This window comes from Rhinolophus hipposideros (genome assembly GCF_964194185.1).
Source record: "Rhinolophus hipposideros genome assembly, chromosome: 16".
Taxonomy (NCBI): domain Eukaryota; kingdom Metazoa; phylum Chordata; class Mammalia; order Chiroptera; family Rhinolophidae; genus Rhinolophus; species Rhinolophus hipposideros.
In genome coordinates, this window is record NC_138062.1 from 42959770 (window position 1) to 42973557 (window position 13788).

At 47.6% G+C, this 13788-nt stretch overlaps 1 protein-coding gene across 6 annotated transcripts in view; it reads right to left on the reverse strand.

The window, feature by feature from the left end:
- SLC25A37 (solute carrier family 25 member 37) overlaps nt 1-13788 on the reverse strand; it is a 35809-nt gene that overhangs the window by 1405 nt on the left and 20616 nt on the right. For 2 of the 6 annotated variants that reach the window (XM_081075767.1, XM_081075768.1), the window contains exons 2-3: nt 3642-3870; nt 1593-1649 (exon numbers count right to left, since the gene is read on the reverse strand). In XM_081075767.1, coding sequence (XP_080931893.1) covers nt 1593-1649; nt 3642-3870 — 286 coding nt within the window. Of the gene's footprint in view, nt 1-1592; nt 1650-2721; nt 3871-13788 lie in introns of those variants that run through there. The other 4 variants (XM_081075769.1, XM_081075770.1, XM_081075771.1 and 1 more) reach the window with 3 other exon arrangements.

Genomic DNA, 13788 nt, shown 5'->3' on the forward strand with positions numbered 1-13788 from the left:
CCCAGTGCCAGGAAGGTGGCTATTTCCTGAACTTTCTCTGGCCTGAATCCACTTCGAACTGGATTCCCTAACCTGACCCCCAGATCCTGGCTACCTGGGGGAATTGCATCTGCCACAAATATAAATCCTGCCCGGACCCCTCTGCCTTCCTCCGTCCGAACACGTCTCCCGGACTCGTGCCCCGTCTTTTCTTCTGTGGTCTGTACCTCTGAAAGTGTCATTAGCTTCTGTGTCACAGTGCTCTTGGAAGAGACACTAGAATTATGTCAGCCCAAGTTCCATGACAACCTCCAATGAAGACCCTGGCTTTAATACAAAAGGAACTGGTGGTTGGTTCCAAGGACATGAGGCACATGAGGGCCAACTGTGGTCCCTTAGGCTTAGATTTGTGATCAGCCCCACACCTGGCCAAAATGAACTCATACAGTGCACTTTTCTTCGCTTTTCAAGAGATCAAGTCCTGAAATCAATATAACCTCAAGGAGAAGGGGAAGCTGAACCTCATTTTTTTTTTCTCCTTTAAAAAATAAAACCAAAATTCTTGCCTGGTTAGCCCTCCTCCGGGCTAACTGGTCACTAACCCTGTGTGAATTGCCTTGAACACACAAAAAGTGAAGCCCCACTCCCAATCTGACCCCTTGGGTTGCTGCAGGACAGAACCAGTGCCCACCTCTGCTAGAGCATGGGAGCCAGCTGAGAGCAAATCAGCAAATTTAACCATAAAAGACAAAAACAGACAAACTTATGAGACTAGACTTAAAATGTTACCTCTGATTTTCCCTTCTGGCAAGAGACCATTTTCAGATGGGGGAGAAAGATAGAGGGAGTCCCTCATCTCTCAGAGACTAACCCAGCTGAAAGCAGGCCCAGTACGAGGTCCCAGAACTCCTCGCTATTTAGACCCAGTCGGCTAAGGACAATAGGACACAGAAAATGCTGACAGAACTCAAGTCTCCACAGTTGACAACTGTTCTCGAACATTCGGACAAATGTTCATTTGTGCAGTAATGATGCATACATGAGGGTTCGTAATATTCTTGTCTCTACATTTGCAAATGTTTGAAATTTCCATAATAATTTCAAATTTCTTTTTAAAAAGCAAATTGAAAATTATAAGCCCTCATGAAAGGCCTTTGATGGGTTTCCCCCTAAATTTGTCTAGGGTTGATAAGTGCACAAGGGCCAGAGGTTGTGTGTGTGTGTGCGCACAGATTTTACAGTGCAAAAGCATGCACAAGAATGGCCAGTAGAGCTGTTAAAATAGATTCCCCGTTCTTACCCCAAGATGTTGATTTAGTGGGCCCGGGCTGGGACCTAAGAAAGCATTTCTCATGTCCCCAGGAGATGCTGGTGGCTGCTAGTCCCCAGGTCACATTCTGAGTAACTCCGTTTAAAAGAACAGGAATACTAAAAGGTCAAATGCTTATGTCCCTTCTCAAGGCCTTTAATAACGTGATAAAGAATTCTCCTGCTTATTCTGCCTGGGGGCCAGGAGTCCTCTTGCCCAACCTTCTATATCCCTCCCCCAACACCTTTTTTTCCAGCCCCTTTGGCATTCCCGGCTGCCACTCCCTGGGACCGTGAAACATTACCTTCTGCTGGATTCATTACTGCATCGTGGAGCAGTGTGGCCATACTCCCAGCTATCCCTGCAAAACAAACTCCAGAAAATTACCCTCTGGGACCAGGTGTTCTGAGGAAGTTTCTGGAACCTAAAATCAGACGGAACCCTGAGCACAGCTTTCTAAGAAGCAAAAGTCACTATCAACTCCACCCAGATGAGCACTGACTCTTAAAACCCTAAAGTAATCATGGAAATACTGGATAAAAGTGGGGAAAGTGACATAGGCACAGACACCCACATTTTCATCTTGCAGAACCCTCATTTTCTTTCTTGTAGTCAACCCCGGGAACAGGCTATACCTGCTAACGCTGGGTGGTCCTCAGAAACCACGCTTTGTGGCTTTTTCAACTGTTTAGGTTTTAATTCTCGCTCATCTCTGTCTATAGATAAACTCACTCTGCCCCTTCTACTGGGAGTAGCCCATGTATACTTCTCAGAGAGAGAAAATGCCAGAAGAGAAATCTAAGAAAATTCCTTAATAAAATCTAGGCATTTTTTAACAACACGGGCATGGGAAGAGGACATCAGGAAGATCTGCACGTGGTAGATTTTCAGGGTTAATTTGGAAAGTTATGACTTGTCTCTGAGGTGGCTGATCCCATCCAGGGTCTCATCTGGCTTCAAGAACCAGGAGCATCAAAAGCCTGATTCAGGCCTAGAATTTTGCTTTGGGCTTTGGGCTTCCTGCCTCTTGCGGGTAACATGCCAGTAATTAAAATTACCGCTGGAAGGTGGGAGGAATGAGGGATACCGGGATAAGGCTTCAGATATGCATATACACCCTCCTCCCTCCTCACACACACCTCTGATTATCCCCAGAAAGGTCAAAGTGCAACCACAGCACACGTCACAGTGCAGCAGTAACAGCACTGGGCAGAACGTGGCATAACCTGGGTTCCATCAAACCGCCGTCAAGGGGCTTAGTGACCAAGGAGCTAAATCCTCACATAAGGCAGTTTCAGCAAAAGGAGGGTTATGGACGCGGGGGTGGCCTCAGAGCAGAGCTCTCTGTGACCATCTCAATAAATGCAATTAACAGCCAATTTTTAAAAAGCAAAACAAATGTCTGCAAACCAGCCAGGTGCAGTTATTATTACCAAGGTTTGCTGATGGAAGAGCTGCTTTTTGGTTCTGAGCAGCACAAAAAGAGAAGGGAAGAAAGTTGTTGCTGGTCACGTCTACCTCTCGCCATTGTTGAACAATTAATTTTGTTAAAATAAGTACACCGGAGGCTGCTAGCCATAGTCCCATTCCATACCCAAACAAAAACCAACAAAAGCCAAACCCACAGAAGAGGCGAACATTAACCGCTCAGCCGGGCCCAGTAAGACATGTCTATGGAAGAGCTGCCCGCCAAACTCAAGCCCCCATCCCACTCCCTCAAAACAACAAAACTATTTCAGCCCTTGATCGCAGAGATGCAACTCAGACAAACGGAAAAGAATGGGGGTGAAATCCCCCAATCCCCAGAAGCTTAAAGTGGGAAAGGTCGTCTGCGCTGGAGCAAATCCTTTGTCAGCCATAAAACTTCTTGACCTTTTAAAGCTTAGTTTACATCTTGACGTTGTAGAGACCTGTTGAACCAGTTTTTAAATAGTCTCAAAGAAGCTGTCCAGATAACATTTTTTTGTTTGTTTTTGGAATCCAGCATTCAAAAGTTTTGTTCCTAGTCAAGGCTACTGTTTTCCTAGATCTGATCATTAATGGCTTTTGAATGTTTAAAAAAAAAAAACAAAAAAAAACACGAAACGAAAACCCACACAACAATGAAAACTGAAACACCTCTGTCACCGATTTTCCCCCAGGCTTCAGAAAGCGAAGGAGGGGTATGGAAAAAAGCATGTGTGTGTGCGTGTGTTTGGGTGTGTGTGCACACACACGACTCTAGACTTCTTTATTCATAAGCAAGCGTGGCGGAGACGAGACGTCAGGCTGCTGGGTCACAGGGAGAAGAACCCTAGGGAAGGGTCTGTTGAAGGACAGAACTTTCTAACTCCAGACAAATGCTTTCAAATACCGTTGGCTAGATGGCTGTTTCCTTGGTGGTGGAAAACGGCATTTAAAGTTCTTTTCATGTTTTCGTAGCAGGCAAAATACATGGCGTGGGCCGGCCCTGCGCCCATCATCATCACGTTTAGACCTCGCAAGGGCCTCCAGAAGCCTTCAGTCCGCATGATTTTCCTGAGGGCTCCATAGACGCTTGAGTACTGGGCTTTGGGATCTGGATTCAAACTCTGCATTCGTGTCTGAGGGAGGGTGAGAAAACAAGAAAAGCGTGGGCATTAATGAGGATGGTGGAAAGGGAAGACCCAGCGAGAGTGAGAGAAAAACAGTCCATTTTCATCGTTTCACAAAATTTCCTGGGGAAGAAAGCATGGATTCTTTCTTTCCTGGAGTACTCGTTCCTCCCCCCACCTCCCACCCCGACACACACACATTCACATGGATGTCATTACACCCAGCAAAGGGGGGAAAGGAGGGGAGGCAGGATTTGGAGTGGGAAGACCTGCTGTGGCCCTAGCAAGCTGTGTGACCTCTGACAAATCCCTTAACCACTCTTGGCCTGAGGATCCTCCATTCAAAAACAAAACAAAAAACCCACAGGGTTTTCATGAGCAGGGTTTTCATCAAACGAAGCAATGCGTGTGAAAACCCTCAATAAACACCCAGATGTAGTCCAAAGTATTATTATTACCCTGGTTCCCGCTCTGGTTCTACTGTCTTCTGTGTCCTCACTTACCTGCAACTTTCATGTTCTGAAAGCTCCTGTTCAACCCCTACCATGAAATTTCCCCAGAATCCTTGAGCCCAGGTCCAGAATTTCTGCCATAAGCTTATTTGGCTATAAATAACTTTGCCACAAGCATTTTCACTGCACAACTAATTGGCCATAAGGCAATTTTGCTGTCAAAGATAAAGTAACAAAGAAAAATAAAGACGGACATTAAGAAGGGCATAATGAAACATGAAACATTAAAAAGACTTCTTGTGAAAAGGGGAAAGACATCGTCTTGCAAGTCTTTAGTGTGATACATTTAGTTACTTGTGTTTCCTCACTTGGCATCATACTTTTTCTTTTCCGTTACAATGTCTTCCTTCATTAAGAGAGGTATCAGTTTCCAACTAAAGAATCAATAACGCTCTCAGAGACCGTTGTGAATGAGTAGCGACCTCTTTCATATTTGCATAGCTTGGTAAACTTTTGGTGTTGACAGGTGGGAGGGAGCACTGTGATCCCCAAAGGATTTGCAAACTGACACGTGATCATTTTCTAGCACAGGATGCAATCTGGCTTTCCACGTAGCTTTGCAATCTGCTTTACCCGCAGTTTCTATCACCCAGTATTTTAAGAGAACCACATCTACTCATCACTCTGTATGACCATCGTGAGTGCTGAGATTTATATCACATAGAAATAGGAGTTCTATGAGAATTTTATCAATGGAGAAATGAAACCAAACTAACAACTAGCTTAAATACATGAAGGCCGCCAAATGTAAAGCAGACTATCAACTAGCTACTTTGTCTTTTTACCCTAAAATTGTCTGATGAACAATTAGTTGTGCAGCAAAAAGGTTTGCAGTGAAAGCACCTAGAACCCCTCCAGCCTTCACCTCTCTCTCATTTCCTCTAAGTACATTTTACATTTCATCATTACCAGATAGCCCTTAAATATGAATGGTCTTGTCCTTAATTTCTTCATATATACAGTCTTGCCTCCTGAGGCAGAGACCCTGCTTTTCCCCATCTCTGTTAATGCCATCAGGATAACCAGGCACTTGCGTGCGTAGGTGTGACAGTTAATCTTATGTGTCAACCTAGTGAGGCCATGCTGGTACCAGATACGATCAAACACTAGTCTAGGTGTTGCTGTGAAGGTATATATTTTTTAGATGAGATTACCATTTAAATCAGTAGAATTTAAGGAAAGCATATTACCCTCCCTAGTGGGTGGGCCTCGTCTAATCAGTTGAAGGCCTGAAGAGAAAAATACTGACGTCCCCCAAGGAAGAAAGTATTCTTCCTCTAGACAGTCTTTGGACTTGAACTGCAATGTCCACTGTTTCCTGGGTCTTCAGCCAGCCTGCCCTGCAGATTTTGGACTTGCCAGACTTCACCTCACTCAGTGTGGAGAACCACTAAATAAAGGCCCCTTCCACTCGTTTCTACTAACACTTTCTACTAACAACCTCCATCCAACCTTGGCAGGAAGGGAGTCATCTCTGGTTATGTGATGGAGAGGGGGTGCTTTGGGGAGGACAGTGTGTGCCAAGGAGGTAGAGACAGGAAACACTGGGGTACCAAGGCCAGCCAAGCCAATGCCACCCGTCTGAATTCTAGCTCTGGGATTTTGAGCAGGTTCCTTAATTTGGGGGCATGAAATAATCCCCCCAGAGCACGTTGGCTGGCTGAAATAACAGTGGGAAATACCTGGTATGGATGGGCAGTCAACAAAGACCGTCCCCTCTCCTACCCACCCTTTCTGTGCGTGAAGGCCTTAGGAGGGTCTCTCCCTTACAAAGCTGCTCACGTAGACTTCCAAGGGAAATTTCGGATTGCCTTCTCACCTCCTCTTTTTCAAAGGAGGTGTGAGGCAGTGGGAGGAGTAAATATTACTGAGCCCACACAGCTCTTCCTCTTACGGGAAAGAGGAGGACAACTGGATACCTTTGCACACTCAGTGGACTTCTCTGTCCTCAGGGGGGTGGTCGTTTTTAATGACACATACCTACATACCTGGAACAGAGGGAAGTGGCCCATAAGCGCAGAGGAGCCAGTCAAGGCTACGGTGGCCAGGTTTGGGGCCAGGGCCTCTTTAGTCCTGACGTACCTTGATTCTTCAACCTGCCTGCAGGGAGCACTCCCTCGGGGTCAGGTACCAGAACACAGAGGATAAGTTGATGGGGAAACAAGGAAAGTGTGAGTTAAGGGCAGAATGACACGGACATCCCAGGGTTCCAAAGCTCAGAGGAAAGACGAGGAGTGACCAAGCTCCACCGTTACAGTCATGGCAGCTCCCTGAGAAGAAAGGTGAGAGACGCCGGAGGCAGGCAGGTAAGAAGGGAGGCAGAAAAGGCTAGCACCTGAAAGAAGATAATCGGTTCGTTTAGTTTCTTTTTCCTTTTGAGTGACTCTGCCTGTGAAATGTACCACAGAGCTGGGCATTTTCTATCTTCTTGTGGACCAGAGAAGAAAAAGTCAGGGGTAGGTGGAAACAACCCAAGTGTTCAAGGAATAAACAAGCAAAAGGTAGCATATCTGTACAATGGAACACTGTGCAGCCTTAAGAAGGAAGGCCATTCTGACACATGCTGCAACGTGGATAAACCTCGAGGGCATGGATGGTAAGTGAAATACGCCGGAGACAAAAGGACAAATCCTGTAGGATTCCACTTATATGGGTACGTAGCGTAGTCAGAGTCATAGAGACAGAAAGTAGACAGTGGTTGCCCAGGGCTGAAGGGAGGAGGAAGGGGGATGGTTGTTTAATAGGGACAGAGTTTTGGTTTTAATAGGGACAGAAGTTGTCCTTCTTACAATGGAGGATGGTGATGTTACCCAACGTGAATGTACTGTAGGCCCCTGAATTGTACACTTAAAAATAATTCAGATGGGTATTTGATATCATGTGTGTTTCACCACATTAAAAAGCAAAACGTCAGCGGGTGAGGGTGGAGAGAAGGAAAACGAAATTTAATAAAGTAGGATGTATGTATGAAGAGAGGGCGGAGATTGAAAATGCACAACAAAAACAAAAACGGAGACAGAGAATTTCACAAACCGCCTTTCCTGTCCTGGGTTTCACTTCCTGCTCAAGGCCTAGCTGCATGGCTCTCCTGCTTCCTTAGAGCAAATTCCCACTCTGTGCATTTTAATTCTCCCCTCTTAGAAAATGCATAATGCACATCAGCGTCTTAAAAGTTCTCCGAAAGCAGATCTTCAGGAAAGCAGCCTGTTGAACGTGGCTTAACAAGGCACTTCTTACATGTTTGTCTTTGGCAATGGAAGCCCTGGCTCAATTGATAACCAGTTCCACCGTGCAGAACACACTTCAGAAAACACAGCTGAAGCCAAGGTGGGCCCTGGAAACAAGAAGTGCAGTGATCAGCTCCAGGTGTCAGAAGGACATCCCCCATCCACTCCCCTGGAAGACAAGGCCTGAAAAAGGGGGTGGCAGATAAGCAGGAGGAACCCTCTGCGGTATGTTGTCATGATACTCCACATCCACTGCATAACTGCTGTTTGCTCTCAAAGGAGCAGGATGGAGAAAAGTACCTTGGCCCAGAAACCAGGACACCCGGGTCTCTGGCTTGGTCCTGCCACTCACTGCGTGACCTGAGCAAGTCCCCTCTGGCTCTAGAACAGCGATGCTATAGGAAGGCGCCATGTCAATGATATATACTCGAGATGCGCATTGAACTGGCCAGAAAGGAGTGCAAAATCAAGCCGGTTTGACTCAAAGTCTCCCCTAAGAAGACAAAACAAGACCAGCTTGCCTTGTTGGCCTGTCCTCTTATTGAGGGGAGGAGGGAGCAGAGAGTGGAAAATACGTGTGCTGTCCCAGGTGAGCTCGCTCGCTGGATCATATGACGGGAGCCGCGAGGCCCTGGGCAGAGAGCACATCTAACTCAGCACCTGCCTTTTCAGAAGGGAAACTGGGACAGAGCAGGAAAGCCACTTGGCCAAGTTCATACCGATAAGGAGGCATGGATCTAGGCTCTGGGCCCTGGGCCAGGACCAGAAAAGCAAAGCAAAGGGAGAGAGCTGAACTTGGCAGGGGGACCTGCGACCACCCTGAGCATCCAGCAGGGAACAGCCCTGCCCAGCCCAAGACCCTGAAGCCTCACTTGGCCACTGTCCTCAACCCCTACCCCCACCCCAGACCTGGACATGGCTGGGGATTCCCAACCCTCCTTTCTCAACTCCTCAGAATAAGAAACAAATACTATTAATAATATAAAAAACTTCCCGTGCCAAAAGCACATGAAGCACTGCAAGAACCAGGAGAAGATAATGCAGAATCTATCCATTCATCCCCTAAAAAGCTCCTGACGTGCTCCTACTGAGGCAGGTCGATGGGGAGACAGGGTACGGATGGGGGCTCCTAGTTCCTGGTCTGTACAAACAAACCTCACAGCAGCACCGAGGGGCACAACTCCCACCGAGGGCCCAGAGCTGTGCTCCAGAAAGCTAGCCAGGAATCTCTGTTCTAGACTCTCTCCTGGAGAAAGGAAAGAAGGTTCAGGCACCTAGAAAGTGCTAGGAAAATGCCAAATAATGTTAGCATCTGCCACCCAGTATCTACTTCAGAATCAGAAATCTAGCTGGTAAGTTTAATTCTCCCCCATCTGCCAATGGTTGCCCACTAGCACTGCCATTATCTAAGTCGAATCAGAGTAAAATGTCTAAGCCAGACTGCAGGGCCCAAGCCCTGCCCCTACCCATGGGCACGGGCATCACTCTGGCCTTCAGCTCTCCCAGTGCCACCCAGGACCCATCCACAGCACTGTTTGCCTGCTGCTCTGGGGTCTGCTGATGACACCCCAGCTCCTTCCCACAACCGCCCAGGGCAGAGCATCGGGTCATGGAGCCCGCTCCCGGGCAGGCCTCCCTTGCTGAGACACCAGCCGTGGGATCACGGCAAGGCCGGCAGGAAGAGGCATTTTTGGCACAGTGCTTTGTGGGGAGAGGACTGCTTTCTGGAAGACAGCTATGGACCTCATCAAGGGCTTGGAAAGCCCTGTCTCACGTTCCAGAATCCTTGGGAAGCACACAAACCACATCAAGGCAAACCACGCACAGTCAAGCTTTCAGCACTCTGAGTTCAAAACTGCCAGCATTGACTCAGGACCTGCATGTGCCCTTATTATACTCGTTACAGACGATGGACTCCTTATGGTGCTTCCGACAATCATAGCCTGGCCTTTTGAAAACAAGTGTAGAAATCATCCGAAATGAGGCACGAGGACACCATCCAGCATCATTCCCACACACGTCAACCAGGAACAGAGCAATGCAGAAAATCCTTTAAAGGAGCCAGCTGCTCACAGCATGCAGAGATATGTTGATGTGCACGGATTCACAAATTCAAATTCCCAAATAACATCTTTTTACATCTCCCAAATTGACAAAACTGTGCACAAAGAGAATTTACTTTCTCTCTCTCTCTTTAATTAAAAGGAAAACTTGATCCTCTTGAAGTTTAGGAATCAGCAAGAGAAAAATGACTCCTCCAAAGCAGTTCTTGCCTTTCCCCCCAATAAAAGGAGGTGTTGGGGGGATAATCACGTATCAGAGCACGTGGCAGAGTGGTGCAGGGGAGTTCCAGGCCTAGCCGTTCTGAAAGCCCCTGTTCAGAACCATGATTTTAGAGCAAGCAAAGGGCCAGCTCATGGGAAAATCGGGCAGAAAAGCTGTACAGAGAAGAGATAGATGAGAGATGGTGGAAACACACCTCCAGCTAAATCCTATCCGCGTCAGTTTCCCTGTCTTCCTCTAGGAGCCCGAGACGGCCCTCTGTTTCCAGGTCGCCCTGATGTTGGGGGAGGGAAGCAGGAAGTGGCTCAGTTGTGTGAAAACAAACCATCAAGGCCGCCTTTTCACTTATGTCCCATGGGGCCCAATTTCAGAAAAGTCACATTTGCCCTTCTGAACAGACCAGTCACACTCCGATGTTCCTGTCATCTGAGACAGTGGGCCTGGACTGCAAAGGGTTTGCGACACCTGTCATGAATACTCTCCAGACACAATCCTGAAAGCTTCAGGGCCCATCAGGGGCAGGGGCAGGGGCAGGGGCAGGGTGGGGGGCATGGCTGTTTCTCGGGACAAAATGACGAAGAGCCTTCATTATGAATTTAGTAGAATGCAAAACAACAAAAACCCAGTTCCTTGGCCTCCCAAGGAAGAAGCCACAGTGCCAAACACCATTCTTCCTAGAAACAGGGCACAGTGGGAGGAGCCAGACCCCAGATCACAGGAAGGGCTGTAAAGGAGCCATTTGAGCTGAACGTAGACAGAGGTAAGACACTGCAATCGATGAGAAATGGAGCTGTCATTACAGTCCCTTCTATACTACTTGGGTTTCTTTGACCACGTGCACGTGTTACTTTGGAGGGGAAAAAAGGCAAAGAGAGCAGGGAGAACAACTCTGGCTGAGGGGGGATGTGAACATGCTGGTGGGTCTGGGTAAAAGGAGGGCGTGTCTGGAGGGGATGTGTGCGGATTGCAGAGCTGAACTATGGGTGGTCAGGGAGCCCTGGACTCGGGAAGGTGGCGACGCATTAAATGATCAATAAATAGTTGTTTGGAGAAAGGCAGGTTGGGGCTAGACTATGGGAGGCCCTGAAGAGCTCGCTAAGGAATTTGGAATTAACTTTATAATCAAGTGTTTTCCAGTTATGTACTGACTGCAAAGGAAGACAGGAGCCATGAAGAGCCACACAGTAAGCAGGACAGATGTGTTCTGCTGCATCTGGGCAGAGGGAGCTGGTCTATGCAACAGAAGTCCTCTCCACAGGTCATTTTACATGCTGGCCACTCTCTTCAAAGCTGTGGTTGCCTGCAAGGTCACCGTAACACCACATGCCACTGAGGTCTCTCTGTCCCAACCCTCAGGCAACAGCTTACCACCCTGTGGATGGTTGAAGCATTCCCACATTCCTTTATCCTAGGAGCCAAACCTAGTCACTCCTCCCCTTCTCTAGAGAATTCTACAGCAGAAGGAGGGAGGGATGAAAGACTCTGTGCCTGGCTAAGGCCCAATATACCCAAGACTCGCTCAGTCTGTGGCCCGCCCAAAGGATTAAATTACTTCTGCTCTACAGGTGGGCAAATTCCCAAGATTCCAGGTAATGGGGCTCATGTTCCATGGGTGGGATTGATGACCTCACTGGGAAACCAGAGAGCAGGCAGAGCACTGGGCTGCACAGGAAGCCTGAACCACCGGTCACTCGTACCCACCTTGCCTGGCTCTTGTGAGACTAGCACCTACACTCTTGTCCCATATCTGACACTCATAGACTGTGTGGCCTTAGGTGAAGTAACTTGCTTCTCTTAGTCCCAATGCCTCTTATTCACAAAACACTGATAATAATTAAAAGTCATATTAGCAGCCAACTAGCCCCATTTACAAAAAAGGAAACTGAGGCACAGAGGGGATAAGCTACTTGCCCCAAGGTCATAGTACAGATAGGATTGGAAGCCAGGAGTCTGGTTCCAGAGATGCCCTTAACCACAAGGTGACATAAGCTCTCACACAAAAAATGGACTGGAAGGGATCATAAGTGATCCCCAACTTCGGCTCCAACCACGCGAAGTCACATGTATACCACCCCTATGTGCTTTCTGAAGAGGGAGAAGGCCTAATATGTCAAGGTCACCTAAGTCCTTACTGATTAAGTTCACGCAGCTCCCAAAAGGTCTGTCTAGGTCCAGCCCGCAAGCAGTGTATATTTATAGGCCGTTGCAAGCCCAGTCTGATGGAGGACATTGGGAAATAGTTGCTGACACCTGGCCACTGGTCCCAAACAGTAAGAATGGTTGGTTCAACACAAACCCATTCTCTCTCCTCGAAAAGAACTTGAACCATTTGCCCACCCACACTGAAATCATTTGCCCATGGATGAAAGCCTGGCATTCCATCGGTATTCAAAGACTGAGACTGAATACTTCAACAGTCAGACTGCTTTCAAGTCACTTGGCCTCCCTAGAGCCTCCCCTGACTCAGCAGCCTTGTTTATCATTGGCTTATAAACACCCCACCTACAAGTAAGGGCAAGATGTCCGAGACAGAACTGGAGAAACACATTCTCCAAAGTGTTTTACCTGTAGGTAAACTCACTAAGGCATCATGACGCCACATGGAAGAACAAAATACAAGAGTCCCCATGGAAGCACCCTAGAAGCACATGAAGCCACTCTGAGCACCAGGATTCCTACTGTGTGTAGGGAGAAGAAAAGAATCCCAGCTCTGAAAGCATGTGCCAAGATTCTCTGCATGACAGCTCTGATCCCTGCTCCCTACTTCAGCGCCAGCCGATCTACCATCATCTCTCTTACACAGTGGGGCTCCCCATGGGCTTTTGTTTGATTTTAGATTCTGCCACCCGTCTAGCCTTCCCACCCTAATTTTGCTTTGCTAGTGAGGAAACAGTTATATGATTTGCTCAAGCTCCCAGAGCCAGGACCCTCGAGAACTTTGACTCCCAGACCACACCTGTCTGACCATCCTTCAACCGTATTTTGCTGAAAATCGCAATCATGAAATCTCAAAGAAACCTTGTTCAACCACCCACCCCGTACCCAATGCCCTGGGCTTTGAATTCATCTGTTCACTGAACAACTACACATCGAGTTTCTACTCCATGCCAGGTGCCATTATTATAGGACCTGAGGACACAAAGAGGGCCCGTCCTCCACCACCTCACAATCGAAATCCTATTCTGTTTTTCAGATGTATGCATTTGGGGAAGTTACTGAACTTTTCTGACCTTCAGCTCCCTCATCTGAATCAACTCCTATTTCACATGCTTTCTGCGATGGATAAATGAGGGAACTTAAGCACATGGGTCACCTGGTACAGTACAGTAGGTGTTCAGTAAAGGTTTGTCATCATTGTAATTATTTCTAGAAGGGCTCCAGGATGTCCCCTGAACCATGAACTATGTTAATACAAATGGTACTGGAATTTTATTAAGAACCACCACCAATAATAACTTAATCTTGTCTAGAAGGTGTGGGGGTTTTTCCCTGCTCGCTGATAAATGGCTGTTTGGTACAAAGGATCTCAGTGCAGGTTTGAACTGAATCATTAAACTACAGAATAGGACAGGTCGTAAGCCACACAACAGACCCCAAGGTTCCAGAAGGAAGCTACCAGCCACAGGGCACTGGTGTGGGGGACTCCAGGCCACAGTTCCGCCAACCTCACAAGAAAGGGACAGGAACGAGACCCAACCCGAACCCCATCTGACCAGAAAAAGGCTGGGCAAAGGTCAGGTGGCTTCCAGTTTCCACTGGAGCCCAGACCCACAGTGGCCAGCACAACAGGCCCTGGAGCCCCACCTTCATCTAAATCCCAGCTCTGCGGTTCCTTCTCACACCTTTACACCTTAAGCAAGTTACTCAATCTCTCTGAGCCTGTTTCTTTATCAGTAAATGGCATT